At 40.1% G+C, this 19,890-nt stretch overlaps 1 protein-coding gene across 3 annotated transcripts in view; it reads left to right on the top strand.

Moving 5' to 3' along the window:
• The first annotated feature begins 1,727 nt into the window (after window positions 1-1,727).
• The window catches only part of prss12 (serine protease 12), a 36,050-nt gene continuing 17,887 nt past the window's right edge, over window positions 1,728-19,890 (top strand). For 2 of the 3 annotated variants that reach the window (XM_061743670.1, XM_061743748.1), the window contains exons 1-7: window positions 1,728-2,114; window positions 7,868-8,006; window positions 9,575-9,747; window positions 9,914-10,064; window positions 10,655-10,833; window positions 12,257-12,398; window positions 12,507-12,721. In XM_061743670.1, coding sequence (XP_061599654.1) covers window positions 1,784-2,114; window positions 7,868-8,006; window positions 9,575-9,747; window positions 9,914-10,064; window positions 10,655-10,833; window positions 12,257-12,398; window positions 12,507-12,721 — 1,330 coding nt within the window. In that variant the 5' untranslated portion in view covers window positions 1,728-1,783. The remainder of the gene's footprint in view (window positions 2,115-7,867; window positions 8,007-9,574; window positions 9,748-9,913; window positions 10,065-10,654; window positions 10,834-12,256; window positions 12,399-12,506; window positions 12,722-19,890) is intronic. The other variant, XM_061743824.1, reaches the window with a different exon arrangement.

The following is a 19,890-nucleotide window of genomic DNA, read 5'->3' on the forward strand; positions in this document are numbered from 1 at the left end:
AGATTAGATAGTCCTTTATTCATCCCTCAGTGGGGAAATTCGCTTTGAGCAGCAGCAGTACACTCAACACAGACATGCAGCGAAAGAAGGATGAAAAAAGTAAAAAATATATAATTACAAAATATAAACAGTATATACAGTGGAATAAAAATAAAAGTAGTGCTGTACGAGAAGAAAAAAAAAGCAGGTAGGAAGTGTATGAGGTATAAAGATATTGCACATCTTGTTGTTATTGTCCGTTTGCTACTGTGAGCAGGCTTGGTTGTGGAAATATGAAGTAAGTTTTTGGTACGCCTAACTGTTTATTGGGTTTGCCTCTTTCAAGATCAATGTTACAGCTTTGTGTGACCCAAGAGGTCCAAAAATTGCAATATGATGCTATGTTGGGTAAAGACAAATGGGGAGGATGGATGATTCTCTGGACTGGGTTAGTGATGTCACAGAACCCTGCAAGCCTGGACGCTTCACTAAATTACATGTTTCAGACCCAGACAACCATAAGCAAAAAGTTACTGTTGTATTATGTGAAAGTTTGGGAGTTGGTAGTGATTTCAGATGTGGAAGTAAATGGTCCCAAGTCATAAAAAATAGATTGCCCTTGTAGGTATTAGTAGATTATAATTTACAGTGCAATTACAGTCCAAGAAAAGTGTAAAGTTTATAAAATACTGACTACGTCCTGTTTGATTCGTGTTTTAGGTTTAGGACTGCCAACCGTCCCTTGAAAAACGGAATCGTCCCGTATTTATAAACTAAAGTACGCGTCCCGTATTGAGCTGAAAAGGGAAGCACTTTGTCCCGTATTACAGTGTGAGTCAAAAAATAGTCATAAAATGCCAATGGAAAATGGCATTGAGCTGTTGAGTTCATAAGTTATTTGTTTCGGTTTTACTACAACTGTAGCATACAGTCATGGCCTTTGAGGCACAAATATGTTTACAAGTTTTCTACACACTTTCTGTTTGCACTTTTGTTATTGCACTAAAAATGTGCACTATTACAGAATTGATGTTCTGTTTTCTTTCTATTGTTTTATATTAATTTATGCAATTTTAAGTTAAGTAGGACAGGGTTCTGTTTAAGAAAGATGCTTATTTTATTCAGTTAATTTTGTTATTTTGTATTATCAAATTATACGCTGTAATACTGAGCTTTAATGATGTCAGTGGAATAAAAGAAAAAAAATGAGGGGAGCAGCAGGAGCAATTATTGATGATACCTAAGCAGGTTTGTTGAATGAATTGCTGGATAATAATTGGTTTTCCATGTGTTCATGGCATTCAAACATATGCATCTAATTCAATTCAGGTTCGAGTCAAATAGTTAAAAAATCTTTTCACTCACAAAAAAAAAGGGCTAAAAAAAAGTTGGCAACCCTAGATAGGTTTGAATCATATAATAGCGCAGGTATTGCCGAGGGGAAATCACTTCAATCAATCCACGGATGTTCTTTTCTTTTCTTTTCTTTTCTTTTCTTTCCCTTTTTTTTCCATCGGAGGGCTACAGGGTTGCAGCCCACGCAAAAAAACGAGTTACATCGACCTGCGTCGTTGTTCTAAACGCAGATTTATGGTTCCGCGTTACACCAACGCAGAACTACGGCGTAAGTTACGCGGCGACGCGCACCCTACTCCATACCCCTACGGCGTAGGCTCTGCGTCGATTTAACGCAGAACCATAAATCACGCTCCACTGTCTGACTGGGTGACTGGGGGAGCCCTCATATCAGCTGATGACTGAGTGAATCCCACTGCTGCCGTTATCAGTCACCGTCCGCAAAAACATGACCGTGGCATTTCTGGCGTCTGTGGCCGCGCTTGTTATCGCCGTGAGCGGCTCTTATTCCTCCAGCAGCGTCCCGTCCTCCTCCATCCCGCCGGTGACCGCCTGCAGCCGCGGCCGGGACGGCTCCTACCGGGGAGCCGTGGACCGCACGGAGTCCGGCGTCCGCTGCATGAAGTGGAGCGAGGTGCCCGGGTTCAGGGAGCGCTACCCGGGCAGGGGACTGGGGGAGCACAACCACTGCCGCAACCCCGACGGCAGGATCAGACCCTGGTGCTTCTTCAGGAGCCACAAAGGCAGGGCGGACTGGGGATACTGCGACTGTAAACAAGGTAAAACATGCGGGGGCCTGCCGGAGGTGCCGTGCATTTTTTTTTAAATCTGCAGATTCATTGTCAAAATGAACTGATTGGTCATTTAAAGTCAATGCAAGTATAATTCTTGCAGCTTTCTCATTAATTTGGGGTGATGAGCAGTGAAGTGACTGTGATGACTCTTATCCACCTTCCTCTTGTTTTGCGTCTATGGATGAGAATGCGCTTTCAATTTGTCAAGTGATGCTTGTGTATGATGATGTCAAACAGAAACATGTGCGCCGTTAGGTATTGAATGAATACTTTATTACAGACTCAAAAGGTTCCATATAAAATACATACAAATACATAAAAAGTACAGGTCACAAATTAAAATACACGCAATAATCTGTTCCAATGTTTCCATAGTCCAGAAGTGTACCTTGTATCCAGAAGTGTAACGAAGTACAAATACTTCGTTACCTTACTTAAGTAGAAATTTTGGTTATCTACAGTATACTTCACTGGAGTTATTTTTCAGACGACTTTTTACTTTTACTCCTTACATTTTCACACAATTATGTGTACTTTTTACTCCTTACATTTTAAAAACAGCCTCGTTACTCTATTTCATTTCGGCCAAAAACTATCCAGTTAAATTGCGCCATCCGGATTGAGTGAATTTGGTTGTGGTTGTGGCACAGATGTTCTTGTCCAGTTTTGTTCTTACATCCGTTGCCCTCAGATTACTGCAACTGGATGTACATTCCAATAAGCATTAGGATAACATGCCTCTGAAGTTTGACTTTTTGCACCATTACAATACTAATAGGCAACTAGTCATCATATCTTCTGCTCTCTAAAACACATGTTAATTCTCAATAGTAGGCTACACATATATGGTTCTTTAATATATTTGCATTATACTAAGATGCACTAATTTCCAATGGCTTTTCTCCTTAATGGCTTTTTTCCCCCTTACATTACTTTTACTTTTATACTTTAAGTAGTTTTGAAACCAGTACTTTTATACTTTTCTTCAACTTCTACAGGAGTATTTTTAAACTCTAGTATCTATACTTCTACCTGAGTAATGAATGTGAATACTTTTGACACCTCTGCTTGTATCACTCCGTTTGATGTTAGTGAGTGCAGTTATTAGACCATTTTCTGACTCATGGAGTCGACACATACATTTAAACATAAAATTCCTCAGCAGAGCATGGAAGGCGGGGAGACATAACAATTAACAAATAAAGTGCTGGCACTTATCCATCTTGGAAGCTTAAGGAGGATCCTGAACGCATCATTATATGCTACCTGCAACTTCTTTAGCTTGACAGTGGTATAATTACACCAAAGGTGAGCTGTGTTAAGAGGTGTACAATAGGCTCTGAATAGATTTACTTTAACATCAGCTGTGCACATATGGAATCTACGGGCAAGCATATTGACCTGAGTATAGGGTTTACAGCACTGACGCTGGATGTCATCATCATCACATAGACCCTCATGTACAATGTGATCCAAATACTGTACTCTCTTAACAACATCTAAGGGGCGGTCAGACAGTAAGAATGGGGGAAACTTTAGCTTTAACAATCAGAATAACACTCTTCTTAGGGTTAAACACAATGTCATACTGGACTCCATAGCTAGAGCACTTAAGACTATCACCTATCATACATCCGGTCTTGCACTGACTAAGCTTCATGGAAAGATTATCCATGTAAATATTGAAGAGGACAGGTGAAAAAATGCCACCCTGTCTCACCCCATTAGTTACATGAAAAGGTGCAGATAAACTACTGCCCCATCTGACTTGCGTGGTCTGTTATGTGTACCAGAACTGCAGGATCACGCTCTTGCAGTTTGGAAAACAGTTTACCATGGTTGACCTTATCAAATGCTCTTGACGCATCTAGGAAGCACATAAACATGGTGGAATTCTGCTGTCTGTATTTACTAATAATGCATATACACACTGATCTGTCCCAAGCTTGCTTTTAAAACCAAACTGGAAATTATTATTTAGTATTGAATGCCATCTAAACAAAACCCTGTTTTATCTGTGTTAAAGATTAAAAATGATGAGAAAAAATGATGTAATAAAACTACACAGGAAGCCTTGAACTGCCAGTTGGAGCTCGTGGAGGGAAGAGAGTGCGATTTCCATCTGGCACAAGCGGGCATCCTGGGTTATTTTTAGTGTTGTAGTATAACGGGTGGATAAATGATCCTGCTCTCATTCATATATCAGAATTAGCATACAGTCACATGAGAAAGACTGTGTGCTATTTCATTTTCAAAATGTTTTAATAAAAAGATCATTTACCAGGACTTAAAATTACGCAACTACAACAACTTCAGATGAACAAACAGAACTATGTATAATAACTATGTAGTATTTTTATATAGTATTCTGACCAAAACTAAAGCAAAATGAAGTTGGAATGTGTGACACCTCAAGAGTCAATAGCTTGTTAATACATTTCTGTGTGAAGTTATCAGTTTTTCATATTGTTGTGGAGCAATCTTTTCTTTTTTTCCAAGTTCCTTCAGTTTATTGAGCTTTATGGGAATGTATCCATACAAAACTCTTTAAAGGTCCTTTACACAGCATTGTGGTCAGGTTTAGGTCTGGATTTGTATTCTTTTCTCAGCCTTTCCTGGTGTCCTTGGGAAGTTTGTTCTGTCTCATGACCCAGTTTAATCGGAGCTTTAGCTGCCAGACAGATTTGACCAGCCTCAGATTTTACTTTATAACGCTTTGGCGCACAGGGAGGTTTGTAGCCGACTCAGTGAATGCCAGCCGTCCAGGTCTTGTGACTAAAAAACAAACCCAAAATCACCACCACCCTCCTCGACAGTTGGTATGAGGTGTCTGAACTGCTGGTCTTGTCTGTCCAAAACACATCGGTCCAGAAGTCTTGTGGCTTTCTGAGCTGCAACTTTGTAAATCTGAGCACATCTGAGCTATGGATGCTCAATTTTGTGAGAAGATGCTTTCTCCCTGCTACAATATGGATGATCCTTCTTCACTTCATCGAACCAAGAGCCTTTTAGCATTTAATACGCACACAAATGCTCCAAAGCAGCCAAATTGCCCAAACATCTGCTTTTATACAGGTGCTCAAACCTACAAATGATCAATTAATCATGATTATCTGATTAGCAGAAGCTGGCTGCTGTTTAAACCTGAAGCAACAGTGGTGTACTTAGTTGTTTTACGCACTGTTTCTGCATTTTGTTTTGGTTTTTGTTCAGTATTTTTAATAATGCGCTGTTGTTTTTCATCTGAGTATTTATTCACCTAATTCTTAAACCCTGTGAAAGGACTGGATGACGTTCTTTATTGCGCCCGATACAAAAACAACTGAAAGATGTTGTTTCTATTCTTTTTCACAAAGCTGTATTCAAACCCAAGTATTAAATATATTTGAACAATAATATGCCTTTGGGTGAGAGATTGAGATGGGTGTTTGGATGCTGTTATGAAACGAGGGCAATCCCTGACTGTGTTCACTCTAATGCACATTCAGATATGTTGATAGTAGTCTGAGACAGAGCTCCACCTGCGCATCGACCTATTTCTGGGTATTTTAACGCGTCACCGGGGACATGCGCGCAGACATTTATTCTTGCCCACCCAACTCTACATATATCTGTGAACACTTCATCAATAAACACCAGGCCTGGATAAGCACTTAGCCTGTAACTGTATCCTCTTCTTCAAATATTAACCTTAGATAATAAAATTAAGGTAAAAAAAAGAACTAGTTAAATACAGTACATGTGCAGACCCCCACTGACTGTCTCACCAGTCTCCCTACAAGTAATCTGAAGTCCCCTTGTCAAATAAAACTGGACTGCTTCAGCTTCTGTTGCCTGTTCCAGGTTCCAGGCGCAGCATAGGAGAACACCTTTTTGCCAAGTTCAGTACGGACTGGGGATGGCAATTGTGATGTAATCCAGGGACCGGAGGCTACGATCAGACTGTTTCCGTGTCAAGTATGTGGACAAATAGGAGGGGAGTAGTCCAATGATGGATTTATTGACAAATACATACCAGTGGGTGGTTGTGCGCATGGAAAGTGAAGACCAGTCAGTGAGAGACTACAATGTGCAGTGATGTGTACGGGGTTTACAACCAGTTATGAATCTCAAAGATCCGTGATATGCAGCATCCAATAGATGTAGGGAGTGAGCAGAGGCATTCATTTAAACAACATCGCCATAATCCAGGAGTGGCACGAAAGTGGCTGCAACAATACGTGAAACAATTAAAACAAAGGGTAAAAGCCAACACATTTCTTAATGAAATGCATGACATAGCAACAATTACAAACACAGAAGTCACACCTGATTGTATGCTTGTTTTCAAGATTTTGACGTTTAATCCACAGGTGTAGCAGATGATGTAACCATACAGTTTAACCCTACCATTTCTCACGCAAGCTTATTGAAATAACATCTGTAGTAACATTATTAACATCCATCAGTGTTGCTGTTTATGTGGTACTTTTTTTGATTTTCTGAATGTCTACTTTTGGAAAGGTGTGATCAGTCAGCATTGACTTAAAAAAAAAAAGCAAGAGGAGGGTGTGAATTGAAAACATCTTTTCCACATAGGGGCTAGGCGAGTAAAGAGCGGTGTGGCCACTGCTCAGCAGAGCAAACTATTTAAGACAAAGGATAAAAGTCAGATGTGTTACCAGGTTTCTATTGTAGGAAGAAAGAGGTCTTAAAGACTCATGACCCATGACTCATGATAATCTAACACATATTCTAACTTAATTTTCCCAGCTTTTTTTAAAGTCCTACCTCATCTTGTTTAAAAGAAAAACAGGCTCTATTTCTAAAGAAAAACCCCAGCTTTAATTTAAGTTTCTTCAGTAATTGGTCTATATCAGGGATCAGCAACCCGCGGCTCCAGAGCCGCATGCGGCTCCAGAGCCGCATGCGGCTCTGGAGCCGCATGCGGCTCCAGAGCCGCATGCGGCTCTTTACCGCCGCCCTAGTGGCTCCTGGAGCTTTTTCAAAAATGTTTGACCTTTTTTTTCCTTTTATTTCTCTTTTTTTCTTTTATTCTCTTTTCTTTCTTCTTTTTTTCCTTTTTCTTTTTCTTTCTTTTCTTTTTTCTCGACATTTTGACTTTTTTCTCGAAATTTTGAATTTTTTCTCGACATTTCGACTTTTTTCTCAAAATTTGGATTTTTTTCTCAACATTTTGACTTTTTTCTCAAGATTGTACTTCAACATCAATCTTGACATTTCGACTTTTTTCTCAACATTTCGACTTTTTTCTTGACATTTCGACTTTTTTCTCAAAGTGCATAATAATTCCCCCAGTTATAACTAATATAGAAACATGCAGCATGTGTTGCCTTCATTCTAAGGCTGATACAAGACTTTTCATTTTTTGTGGCTCCAGACATATTTGTTTTTTGTGTTTTCGGTCCAATATGGCTCTTTCAACATTTTGGGTTGCCGACCCCTGGTCTATATGGTCTATAAAAGAAAGGTTATTATCCAATGTTATGCCAAGGTATTTATTAGTGGCCACAGACTCAATATGGGTACCCTGAGGAGACATAATACATGGTACCTGTACACATACACATATATATATATATATATATATATATATATATATATATATATATATATATATATATATATATATATATTTTTTTTTTTTTTTTTTTTTTTTTATTTATTTATTATTATTATTTTTTTATTTATTTATCTATTTATTTATTTTTTCCTCCACCTTTCTCTCTCCACCCCAGGCTCGGTGCGTTTGCAAGGAGGCCGCTCCAAGTTAGACGGCAGGGTGGAAGTGTACCTGGGAGGAGTCTGGGGCTCTGTTTGCAGCAATGGCTGGGGGGATAAGGACGCAGCGGTGGTTTGCAGACAGCTGGGAACGGGGTGAGCGAACCAGCACGCATGCATGCACTTGTGCTCACATATGCATGCATGATTCGCCCCATTCCAGTCTTCCTTCACCTCTCACACATACATTTAGATACACAAGTGTAAGTACAGCCGTTGTCTGCCATAAATTCACAAGCTGAAGCTGACAGGTCAGACAGATGGAAGAGATTTCGACAATAAATGGACATGGGCTATGTATACAACATTTCACACATACACAAGGCACTCTCCTCCTTTCTCCAACAAGTCTTTGTGCTGTTCTGGTATGGCTCTTACATTCCAGCCTTTCGCTCTCCAGAGGCATTTAAATACCTTTAGAACTCAGGTATTTATGTTCGTATTAGCTCCCTTCTTTCTCGACTGTGTCTGTTTCACACACGCACTTGTGCAACTGTGTGTTGCAGGCTTTACTATGAAATGTAGTCATGATACAGCAGGCCTCAAGGGAGCCTGTAGACAACTCATATATATATATATAGCACCACTGTTCATAATCAGGAGTGTGGTCAGTTGAGAAAGATTCCTGCTTTCACCAGAGAACAGAGACACTCTATACCCTTTTCTACACATGTTGTCGGTAACAGCAGCACCGATCCGCATTTTGACATGAACGCACATCTGTGTAAATTCATGTCAGCCTGTGCACATTCACACAGGAGTCAGCGAAAGTCCACGGTGGGAAAGATGGGGGGCAAATGTCAGCCATATGTCAGCTGGAATCCTCGGCGATGACTTTCACTTGCTCAGTTATTGAAAGCTGCTGGTTGTAAAACTCCGGAGTGCACTGTTCCAGCATTGGGAGCTCACAAGCAAACAGACCACAAAAGATAGCTGCTACCAGGTTACAAAAGCTGCTTTATGTTTGGCTCTGAGACAGGCCACATTTTTAGCTTTTGCATTAAACTCTAGTCCCAGCGCAAGTAAAAAACACAGTGTACATATATATTTATATCTTTTTTTTACCCATAATACATTTATAGAGCTGCAATTAGAAGTGATGTCAGTTTAAATTACTACGAGTATCTTATTTGTTTATAGATTTTATTGATTCTCATGTTATAAAATTTTATGATTTGCTTTATTATAAAATCATGCAAATTATGTTCAGAGCAAAATCAAAAATGCTCCCTGACTCATTACAGAGGTTCTTTTCAATTCAGGAAACTCCCTATAATCTTAGAGGTGTCTGCAATTTCACTGTACAAAAAGCTAAAAAAGGTATGAAAAGGAGATGTGTCTCCATTACTGGAGTTAAATTCTGGAATGATGCCAACATAAATTTAAAAACTTGTCATTCTCTTTTGGTTTTTAAGAAAATGGTTTGTAAAGCTATTTTTGAATCTTTTTGGTTTTCTGGAGGTCGGTAGCCACAAAAAGAAAGTTGGTAATATAGCATAGGCTTTTATAAGCAGTTTGCTTCAGCCTAACCCTTTTCAGTCATTGTTCAACACATTTTTGGTTTTCTATGAAATGTTAATGCTGTGCACAATGTTTTTTTTTTGGTGTTGTGTTTTGTGTTTTCATGACTGAATAAACTTCATTCATTCATTAATTTCTTCCAGAATCTCAGGCCATGCTCGTGCAGTCTCACTGTTTCGCCCAGACACGGCCAAAGTCCATTGGATGGCGGTTCACTGCCAGGGAGAAGAGCCTGAGCTGCTTCAGTGTCCCAAATCTACCTGGAATGGAGAGGATTGCTCTCTGGCTGCAGCCGTCACGTGCACCCAGCAGCAAGGTAGACTTTCCTTAGAAGGGGAGAATGAATCTAGGCTTGATGGATTGATGTTAGCAATAGCATGTATGGAATGGGACCTGAAAAGCGAGTCCTCCTAGGAGGCGTCACACTGAAAAGATCATTCATGGAATATATGTTTCAACTTGTCAATTTATGTGTGCTGCAGCAGCTGTGACGCTTCCGCTCCGACTTGTGGGTGGTGGATCGGAGTCAGAGGGCACAGTCGAGGTCTTCCACGCAGGGCAGTGGGGTTCCATATGTGACGACCAGTGGGATGATAACGATGCAGAGGTGGTGTGCCGACAGCTGGGGCTAAGGTGAAGATACACCCTGAAAAGCACACAAAGAGTTAAAGAGACACCATTGTTCAATTTCGTAGAACTCCCAAGTAATGACACAGCACAAAGGTAATAAAATGTCAGTTTGTGACAATGAAGAATAAGTGTGACGGAAAAAAAAAGACGCATAAATGAGTTAATGTGGGTGTCAAGCCATCTTCCTCTCCCTCTGTCTCCAAAAGTATGACAAGTATTCTTTCTACACAGAGAGAAGAGTCAGCAGTAAAGAACATCTGGGGGTCAAATAGTGAATCAGGCTTATTGTTCCTGCATGAATTCTAGCACCACTGAGATGTGCATATTTAGCCACACTAGATTCTTTGCAAATGTGCTGCAAAGTTGATGTTTCCATGACACGAAGCGCAATATTCCTTTTCCATTTGAATCTTATAAGCAAAACAGTAAAACAAATGCACTATCCTGTACCCTGTTTCTTGTAAGCTACGGCCAGCCTGCACATCTGTTTTCCATTTTATTAGTGTTACTATAGAGCAAACCTTTTATTCTCCTGTGCATTGTTTAATCTAGATATATATTTATAAATATATATATATATATATATATTGTAGCGGTGTTGCAAGGGCATGGGGCCAAGCACACTTTGGCAAGAGTTCAGGCCGTGTGTGGCTGGATGAGGTGCGCTGCACAGGCAATGAGCTTACTCTGGAGCAGTGTCCAAAAAGTGCATGGGGAGAACACAACTGTCTGCACTCTGAGGATGCAGGAGTGTCCTGCCACCCTCTCACAGGTAGGCCAACACATTTCTTAATGAAATGCATGACATAGCAACAATTACAAACACAGAAGTCACACCTGATTGTATGCTTGTTTTCAAGATTTTGACGTTTAATCCCCAGGTGTAGCAGATGATGTAACCATACAGTTTAACCCTACCATTTCTCATGCAAGCTTATTGAAATAACATCTGTAGTAACATTATTAACATTCAGTGTTGCTGTTTATGTGGTACTTTTTTTGATTTTCACAATGTCTACTTTTGGAAAGGTGTGATCAGTCAGCGTAGACTAAAAAAAAAAAAGCAAGAGGAGGGTGTGAATTGAAAACATCTTTTCCACATAGGGGCTAGGCGTGTAAAGAGCGGTGTGGCCACTGCTCAGCAGAGCAAACTATTTAAGACAAAGGATAAAAGTCAGATGTGTTACCAGGTTTCTATTGTAGGAAGAAAGAGGTCTTAAAGACTTTACCAGATTTCCAGAAGTCCTACCTCATCAGTATAATGGGCAGACTGCACCTGTAGTTGGGCCTATATTAAATTATGCTATATTTTTAACTACAAGGGCTCTAATATGAAAAATACAGCAACAAAAAACCTTTCCCCTCGAAATAAGAAAAATATAACACAAATCCCAATAACAAACCAGAAAACTAAAGAAAAAGAGCCACTAAAAAACCCCCAAAACAAATAGGAAAACAAGACAACAAAACCAAAGGCACAACATTTCTACGGGGAACATTAAAAAAAAAAAAAATCTAAATTTTTATAACTTATTAAAATCTTATAAAATTTAAACTTAACGCTAGCAAATTTAAATCAGCTTTGCAGCTATGTCTAGTTGGAGCTTATTAAATATGCCCAAAAGTCATGGGGAGCCAATCAGATCAGTCTGCCCTTGTCTTTGGTGGCTTATCACCATGACAACGGAGCGACCGTTTCATTCAGTTTTCACATCGAAAGTTAAAGCTTCCGAATTTTTTCTTTGAATATTTATCAGAAGATGGCACTCAAATCCTTCTTCTGCAAAACACGCTACCGTCGACTCGTTTCTGTCGCTCTAAATACGTCACGTTGTTCGTTGCTCTGATTGGTCGGAGCGCTAACCAGCTGTGCACAAAGGCGCTTTGTAGATCCTACATCGCTTTTTTTTAGACGTGATTCTGATCCATCGCTTTCATAGTTATGTTCTGATGTGGTGTTTTCTAAAATGCTGTTTTGTTTTTTCTTCTCATTTTTGCTGCTGCTGTCCAATTTTCCAGTGTTTTTACACCTCAGGAGAACCATAATGATAAACTATCACAGCTGAAAAATCAAAAAGGTCTTTCATCTAATTCTGAATTAAAGTGGGGGAAAAAAAAGATGATATTTTATGTATTCTCATGATAAAACCTGCTCATGTCTTCCTTTGGATTTCCATCCTTCTTACTCGCCACAGACGGTGCGATCAGGTTGGTTGGGGGATCAGGAAGCCACGAGGGACGTTTGGAAATCTTCTACCGTGGTCAGTGGGGGACGGTGTGTGATGACGGCTGGACAAACACCAACACTCTCGTGGTGTGTCGACAGCTCGGTTACAGGTACTTAAAAGCATTCATGCTTATTCATGCACCTTGACTTCAATCTGTCATTAATGAACAACTTGATAGAGTTTACTTTGGATGTGTGGCCACATGTCTACTTTTTAGGGTGGGCGAGACTCTCCTCTCCGAAGGTCCTCTCTTTCCAGTCCCCTTCGGGTCGGGGTCACGTCCTATTCTTCTAGATGATGTGAGCTGCACCGGGAAAGAACCCAGCCTCATGTTGTGCAATAAGAGGGAGTGGCTTCGCCATGACTGCACGCACCGTGAAGATGTGAACATCGCATGCAGCCCCGAGCACAATGGAGAGAGTCTTCCCACCAGTAAGACCCTCTCTTATCTTCCTATTTGACTTACCTTAAAACTAGCAGTTACTAGTGCTATGGCATTGCTTGTGGTCAAATGTTGCAGTTTTTCGACATAAAAACCACTCAAACCCAAACTAAAGAAGAGACCAGAAAACAGAGATTTTTGTGTGCTGCCTGTGTGACAAATCTCTGAAACTAATTGGCTTGTTGCTGAAATGTTCTGTATAAATGAACTTGCCTTGCCTAATCTTCCTCTGTCTTGCCAGTGCTTAAGAAAATAGAGGTTGTAACAGGTATTTGCATTCAAGGAATGATAATGGTGTTTTGGTTTTCCAAAAACCTATTCTGATTTCCTCTACAATGCATTTAATTGTTTTTTAAGAATAACTTTGGCCTGATATACTCAATAGGCTTCATTTGCAACATCTTACATCAGTCCATCTTTGATTTTAAACCAACGCGTAAAACAAATCATCCCTATTGAACTACAGACGATGTTGTTGGTATTCCACATAATTTCAAGACGGCTGGATTATTTCTTTGTTGTCTTTTGATAACCCAGAAACTATAATCTATAAACACAGAAGCTGATATTTTGATTTCCCAGACACTTCCGGTTTTTAGAAATGCTCAACTGTATCCCTGAAAGACTCTACCCGTTTAATAGTTTTCAGTGGTGGATTGCACAATCAGGTTTCTTTCTTTCAACTATCTTGACATCTCTGCACTGGGTTCAGTCTGTCAGGTCTTGTAGTGAAGACCTCAAACCCCTCCACCACTGAAATAAAACCCAACCCCCACTCATCAGGCTTACGCAGAGATGTTTGCAGGTGCTGAACGTAACTCAGCACCCATCTGTACGATCAGACTTCCCGGTGGAAGCTGGGGAGGATGTGGGTTTTTAAGAGCGGGAGGTCGGCAGGTGAGAGACATCGGGAGGCCTGTGAGAGACGAGTCCCTCACTCTTTAAAGGGGACCTATTATGAAAAACAAGTTTTTTCTTGCTTTAACATTTATAAAGTGTTCTCCCCTCAGCCTGCCAACTCAGAGAAGGAGGAAAGCAACCAAATTCTGCAGTGTCTGTTAGGGATGGGAATTGATAAGATTTTTTCCATTCTGCGTTGGTGTAACGCGGAACCATAAATCCGCCTTACCACACCCCGGCTGACTCCGCGCTCCAAGCGCATCAGCCGGCCGAGTCCTAACAGTTTCCCCCCTTTGTTGAAATGTCCACATTGCAAGTAGTGTCGCCCTGTTGTCATTCTTTTTGGTAAAATTTAACCAAACTTTCGAGCGTTTATGCCGCTTTGTCCCCGTGTTTTCCTGCTGGGCGCGGATGAAAAGCACGTTGCCCAACTTGCTTGGTGACGTCATTCGCGCCCACTGGAATCGATAAGGGAATCATTTGCGAAAAAGGCAAACAATTCCAAGTAATTGAAACACTGGGAACCGGTTCTCGACAAGAACCGGTTCTCGATTCCCCTCCCCAGTGTCTGTACAGCCGACCGGATGAGCCGTCCAGTCTGATGAGGCTTCTACGAGACGTTCAGATTCTGATCCCGTCGTTACGTAACGACGGGCGCGATTTACATGGGTTGGCCTCCGATGCGTGAAACCACACCCACAACTAACTCTGCCGGCCAGTAGGGATGGGCGATATTTTACCGTTCACGATATACCGTCAAAAAAATTCCCCACGGTAAGAATTTGTCATATTGCGGTAAAAACGATAAAAACGAAGGAAGGAAGGAAGGAAGGAAGGAAGGAAGGAAGGAAGGAAGGAAGGAAGGAAGGAAGGAAGGAAGGAAGGAAGGAAGGAAGGAAGGAAGGAAGGAAGGAAATGAGCTTGAAAGAAAGAAAGAAAGAAAGAAAGAAAGAAAGAAAGAAATGAGGCAAAAAGAAAGAAAGAAAGAAAGAAAGAAAGAAAGAAAGAAAGAAAGAAAGAAAGAAAGAAAGAAAGAAAGAAAGAAAGAAATGAGGCAAAAAGAAAGAAAGAAAGAAAGAAATGAGGCAGAAAGAAAGAAAGAAAGAAAGAAATGAGGCAGAAAGAAAGAAAGAAATGAGGCAGAAAGAAAGAAATAAATAAAGAAAGAAAGAAAGAAAGAAATGAGCCAGAAAGAAAGAAAGAAAGAAAGAAAGAAAGAAAGAAAGAAAGAAAGAAAGAAAGAAAGAAAGAAAGAAAGAAAGAAATGAGGCAGAAAGAAAGAAAGAAAGAAAGAAAGAAAGAAAGAAAGAAAGAAAGAAAGAAAGAAAGAAAGAAAGAAAGAAATGAGCCAGAAAGAAAGAAAGAAAAAAGAAAGAAAGAAAGAAAGAAAGAAAGAAAGAAAGAAAGAAAGAAAGAAAGAAAGAAAGAAAGAAAGAAAGAAAGAAAGAAAGAAAGAAAGAAATGAGGCAGAAAGAAAGAAAGAAAGAAGGAAGGATAAATTCCCGTTGATGACGTTTTTGTGTAACAAACATGGCGGATCTGAGCGCGGGATAGATTTATAGTTGAAAAGGTGGAATTGAATTGGTATTTTTTTTATCGTCATTTTTATCGTTATCGGGATAAATGCCAGAAATTATCGTGATAAATTTTTTAGTCCATACCGCCCATCCCTATCGGCCAGAGCTTCCGCCATTTTTTTCGTAGCAGTGTATCGGTCATTCAGTGATTCAGTGATCATAATGAGGTTAGAGAATGGGAAGATAAAGACATGGCTCAGAGGCTGACTTTCTAATTTATTTAGCAAAAAACAATCAAAAGCTTGTTTTTAAGACATTCAAGGCCTGTTTAAAATAGGTATTAGATGCCATAATAGGTCCCCTTTAAATGTACGATATGGAGTCATTTGAATACACCACACAGGGGTGAGAGCAAGCCGCTCAAGATGCCTAGCCCCCCATGGCCGCCTCATGTATGGTTTGGGCTTATCGCGTCTGCAGGCTCCAGACTGTGTTAACCATCTAACCCCATTTCTGATTGATACATCAGCACTTTCATTTAGACTTATCAAAGTTTGCCATCCTATTTCCTTAACTGTTGAACGACAAGCCGGTGAGATAAGAGGAACTTTATCTTAGACTTAATCTATTTCATAACACTACATTATTAGGGCCCGAGCACCTTCAGTGCGAAGGCCCTATTGTATCTGTAGGAATTTTTCTTTCTTTCTTTCTTTCTTTCTTTCTTTCTTTCTTTCTTTCTTTCTTTCTTTCTTTCTTTCTTTCTTTCTTTCTTTCTTCTGACGAAAGGAGGGCCTTTTTGCCCCCCTAAACGTGCCCAAAAAGTCACCAAATTTTGCATGCAAGTCAGGCCTGGCGAAAAATTTGATATTTAATGGTTTGCATTAATGGGCGTGCCAAAATGGCTCAACAGCGCCCCCTTGAAAACTTTGTGCCTCAAGCCCCACAATACGGTTTGACGTACATGCACGAAAATCGCTACACACCTGTATCAGTACACAACTTAAAGAAAAGTCTCTTGGCGACATGGCCGAAACCGAACAGGAAGTCGGCCATTTTGAATTAATCGTGTCACTTTGGCGCAATTTATGCCATTCCTTGGGCAGTTAATACGGCCCGAACCGTAATGTGCCCCCAAGTGTGTTATACATCAAAATGTGCGTCTCCATCCTGCGACAACACGCATTACTTTTCTCTTTCAAAAGCGTTACCGTGGCGACGGTAGACGCCAAAAAGCGCGCCCACCCTTCATCTGATTCGTTCAGACAGAAAAAACTTTGCGCCTCAAGCCCCATAATACGGTTTGACGTACATGAACGAAAATCGGTACACACCTGTATCATGTCGCAACTTAAAGAAAAGTCTCTTGGCGCTATGGCCGAAACTGAACAGGAAGTCGGCCATTTTGAACATTCTGAATTAATCACGTAATTTTGGAGCAATATATGCCATTCCTTCGAGACTTAATACGGCCCGAACCGTAACGTGCACCCAGGTGTGTTATACATCAAAATATGCATCTCCATCCTGCGACTACGCGCATTACTTTTCTCTTTCAAAAGTGTTACCGTGGCGACGCTAGATGCCAAAAAGCGCGCCCCCCTTTCATCTGATTGGTCCATATTTGATAGTTCCCCAAAAGGCACCAAATTTGGCATGCAAGCCAGGCCTGGCGATAAATTTGATATTTCATGGTTTGCATTAATGGGCGTGGCAAAATGGCTCAACAGCGCCACCTGGAAAACTTTTCTCTGCCATAACTTTTGAATGGTATGACATAAAGAGTCGTGGGTGGTGTCATGGGACTCGGTATTGAGTCCTTGACCATAATTAGTGAAAATTAGCCCCACCCCTTCTTTTGATTGGTTGTCCCTATTTCCTGCTATAACTTTTGAATGGTTTGACATAGGAAGTCGTGGGTGGTGTCATGTCTGATATGCTTATGGGGGGCGGTGGCTGTGAGTGCGAGGGCCCGTTCATCGCTGCTTGCAGCTTTAATTTGAGTTTTAATTCGAAGAAAGTTACATTTACATGCATTATTGAACTCGTAACTCAGTCACGGTCATTTTATGGCACTGACGGCGTTGATAGACGTTGCTATGGACTATACAACCTCAGACTAGGATTCGTAAACAAAACAAGATACTGTATGAGGAACAGAAAATAAACTGATCAAGGTAGTTTGTGTAATTTCCCTTCACATGAGAAACCAGGAAAGACAAGTTTTGGAGATACGGTATCTTAGATTATCTTACAAACTGAATCATTTTTAGGTCAATTACCGGTAGGTCACATCTTTGCAAAAACTCTAAATTCTCCAACAGATGGATATTTTTCTAAAAGTCAAACAGAAGATTGCATCTGTTTCCTTGTCCAGTCTTTACTTATAAGGAGTTTGTAAGTCAATAAACCAACTGGAAAGCTTAACTGTCATGTCATAAGAGAGACTAACTGGTTCATGCTACCTTAGTCACATGGGACACACACGTTCACTGGCGTTAGCACCTGCTGAAAGCACGGAAAAGGCCTGAACGGTAGCACCATTAATCATGTCGGTGTGTCCAGTCTCCAGACACACATAAAGACTTTGTATGGAAGATGGATGAGGCCGAGCGGCGGCTGAGCTTTCTTATGACTGTATATCTAGATGCTAAATGTGCCATACGTCACTCTGGTCAGTCTGGTAAATGTCACAGACTCCCAGAAATGCTCCAGTGCGGTTGTTACATCCATTTCTGATGACAGGTTTAGAAGAGCATTGCTACTTTGTGCAGAGTGCGCCCGGAGACTGAAATAGCCTTTTTCATTAGGTGGATTTTATGAGGCTTATGCTGTTCGGCAACAGCTCGAGGAGCACTCTGATGATACAAACATCCCTCTGTAAAATGGTGCTATTACTGCTATTTACAAGGAAGTTTCCTTGTTTTATGTTTGAGCGCTTACGGTTTGTGGTGAATTTGCATTTACACTGCTTTTCAATTTGTTCAGATAGCTGACACGAAGTAGCACAAGTGTGAATAAACATCTATTCTTGTAAGATTTTTAGTATATGCATTACATTTACATTGCATGTAGTCATTTAAAATATGCTGCTTCTTTTTTTGATCAGCTTAGAAATAAAGAATAACATCACTATCCAATCCATTCAGTAATAATATTGTCATCACTTTGCAACAGTAGCAGTTTTTATTTGGGTATTTTGATCACTATTACATGAATGTCCCTCATAACTTCATTCACACACACACACACACACACACACACACACACACACACACACACACACACACACACACACACACACACACACACACACACACACACACACACACACACACACACACACAGAAGACTGAAGCAGGCTGTGGTTCAGAAGGAAGTCATGATCGGTCATAGGTATATATTGTGATTATTGTGCAAATTGTATGTATATTATAGATATTATAAATTTAATAGTAAATATATTCTAAATCACTGTAGGCTATGAGTGTATATATAGTATAGAAGTATGAGTATATTATAATGTATGAGTATATTATGATATGTAGTATATTTATACTACTATAAATAGAGGTATGGGTATATTATAAATTATAAAGTCGTTGCAACCAAACTATTTTGCTCAAAAGTGGATACAGATCTGGTGATAGTAGCAAATATTGTTACTTAAGATGTGGATGGTTGGTTACTTAATCTTTTATTTTTGGTTCAATGTATTATTTCAGGAATTCTAGTGAATGTTTTTCTCCCTTTTTGAGTTGGATTATTGTCATCTTTTGTATGTCTATGTTTGGACCCCAGGAAGAATAATCTTCCCATGGTGAAGACGAATGGGGATCCTTTTTAATAAACAAATAAACAAATAAACACACAGTAATGTCCTGCAGTGTGTGGAAGAGAGTCAGGCTTGCAAACCTGAAGACTGCGGAGGAAATGGACGAAGAAGGAAAGTTCTGATAGTGATCAGTTCATCATTTAATATTTCATTCATTATCATCATCATTAGATATTTCCATCCTAAAAACCTGCTGTAAGTGAGATGAACTCTGCTCCCCGCTGCATGTGGTTCTGTCTTTATAATGACAGAAAGCATTTGCAGCTGTAAAGGGAAAGTGTCCCGGGTGCTCTTTCAGACACCAACGGATTCAGTTGCTGTCACATTAATGAAAAGAGGTGCTGAAAGGTTGGAAAGGGTGTCTGCAAGTGGATTAGACTCATTTGAAGTCGTGCGTGTGTGTGTGTTGTTTCTGGAAGGAGAAAAGTGGTGTGTGTTTTTTAATCAAGAGGACTGTTGACTAAACATTCCAACTAATAACTCCTTTAACTCTCTCTCCTCCAGTTGTTAGGGTTCACTTAAAAGTACTCCCACACTGTAGAAGTCTTACATGCTTCTCCACTTAATACACCGAAAATGAGTGAGTTCACGTTGAAAATGTTAAAGATTTAATGCTTTTAACATATGTTTGAAAGATGTGGAACTTCTCATGAACTCTTCTCCTGGTGGCAAAAAAAAAAAAGTGTGACTGAACTGACTGATAGCAAGAGTGTAAACAGATAATAAGAGATGTTCGCATGTGGAAAAAAGTCACTCGTGTTTGGTCAGATAAGATTAGTGTATGTCTGTTTGTGGAATCTGTGCGCAGACACGATATTCAACGTAATGCTCAGTCTCAGTTGACTGACGCCGCGTGAACGACATTGGAGGCCGACACGGAGGATTAGTCGAGAAGAAATGAATCTTC

Source organism: Cololabis saira, chromosome 1 (assembly GCF_033807715.1).
Source record: "Cololabis saira isolate AMF1-May2022 chromosome 1, fColSai1.1, whole genome shotgun sequence".
Classification (NCBI taxonomy): Eukaryota; Metazoa; Chordata; class Actinopteri; order Beloniformes; family Belonidae; genus Cololabis; species Cololabis saira.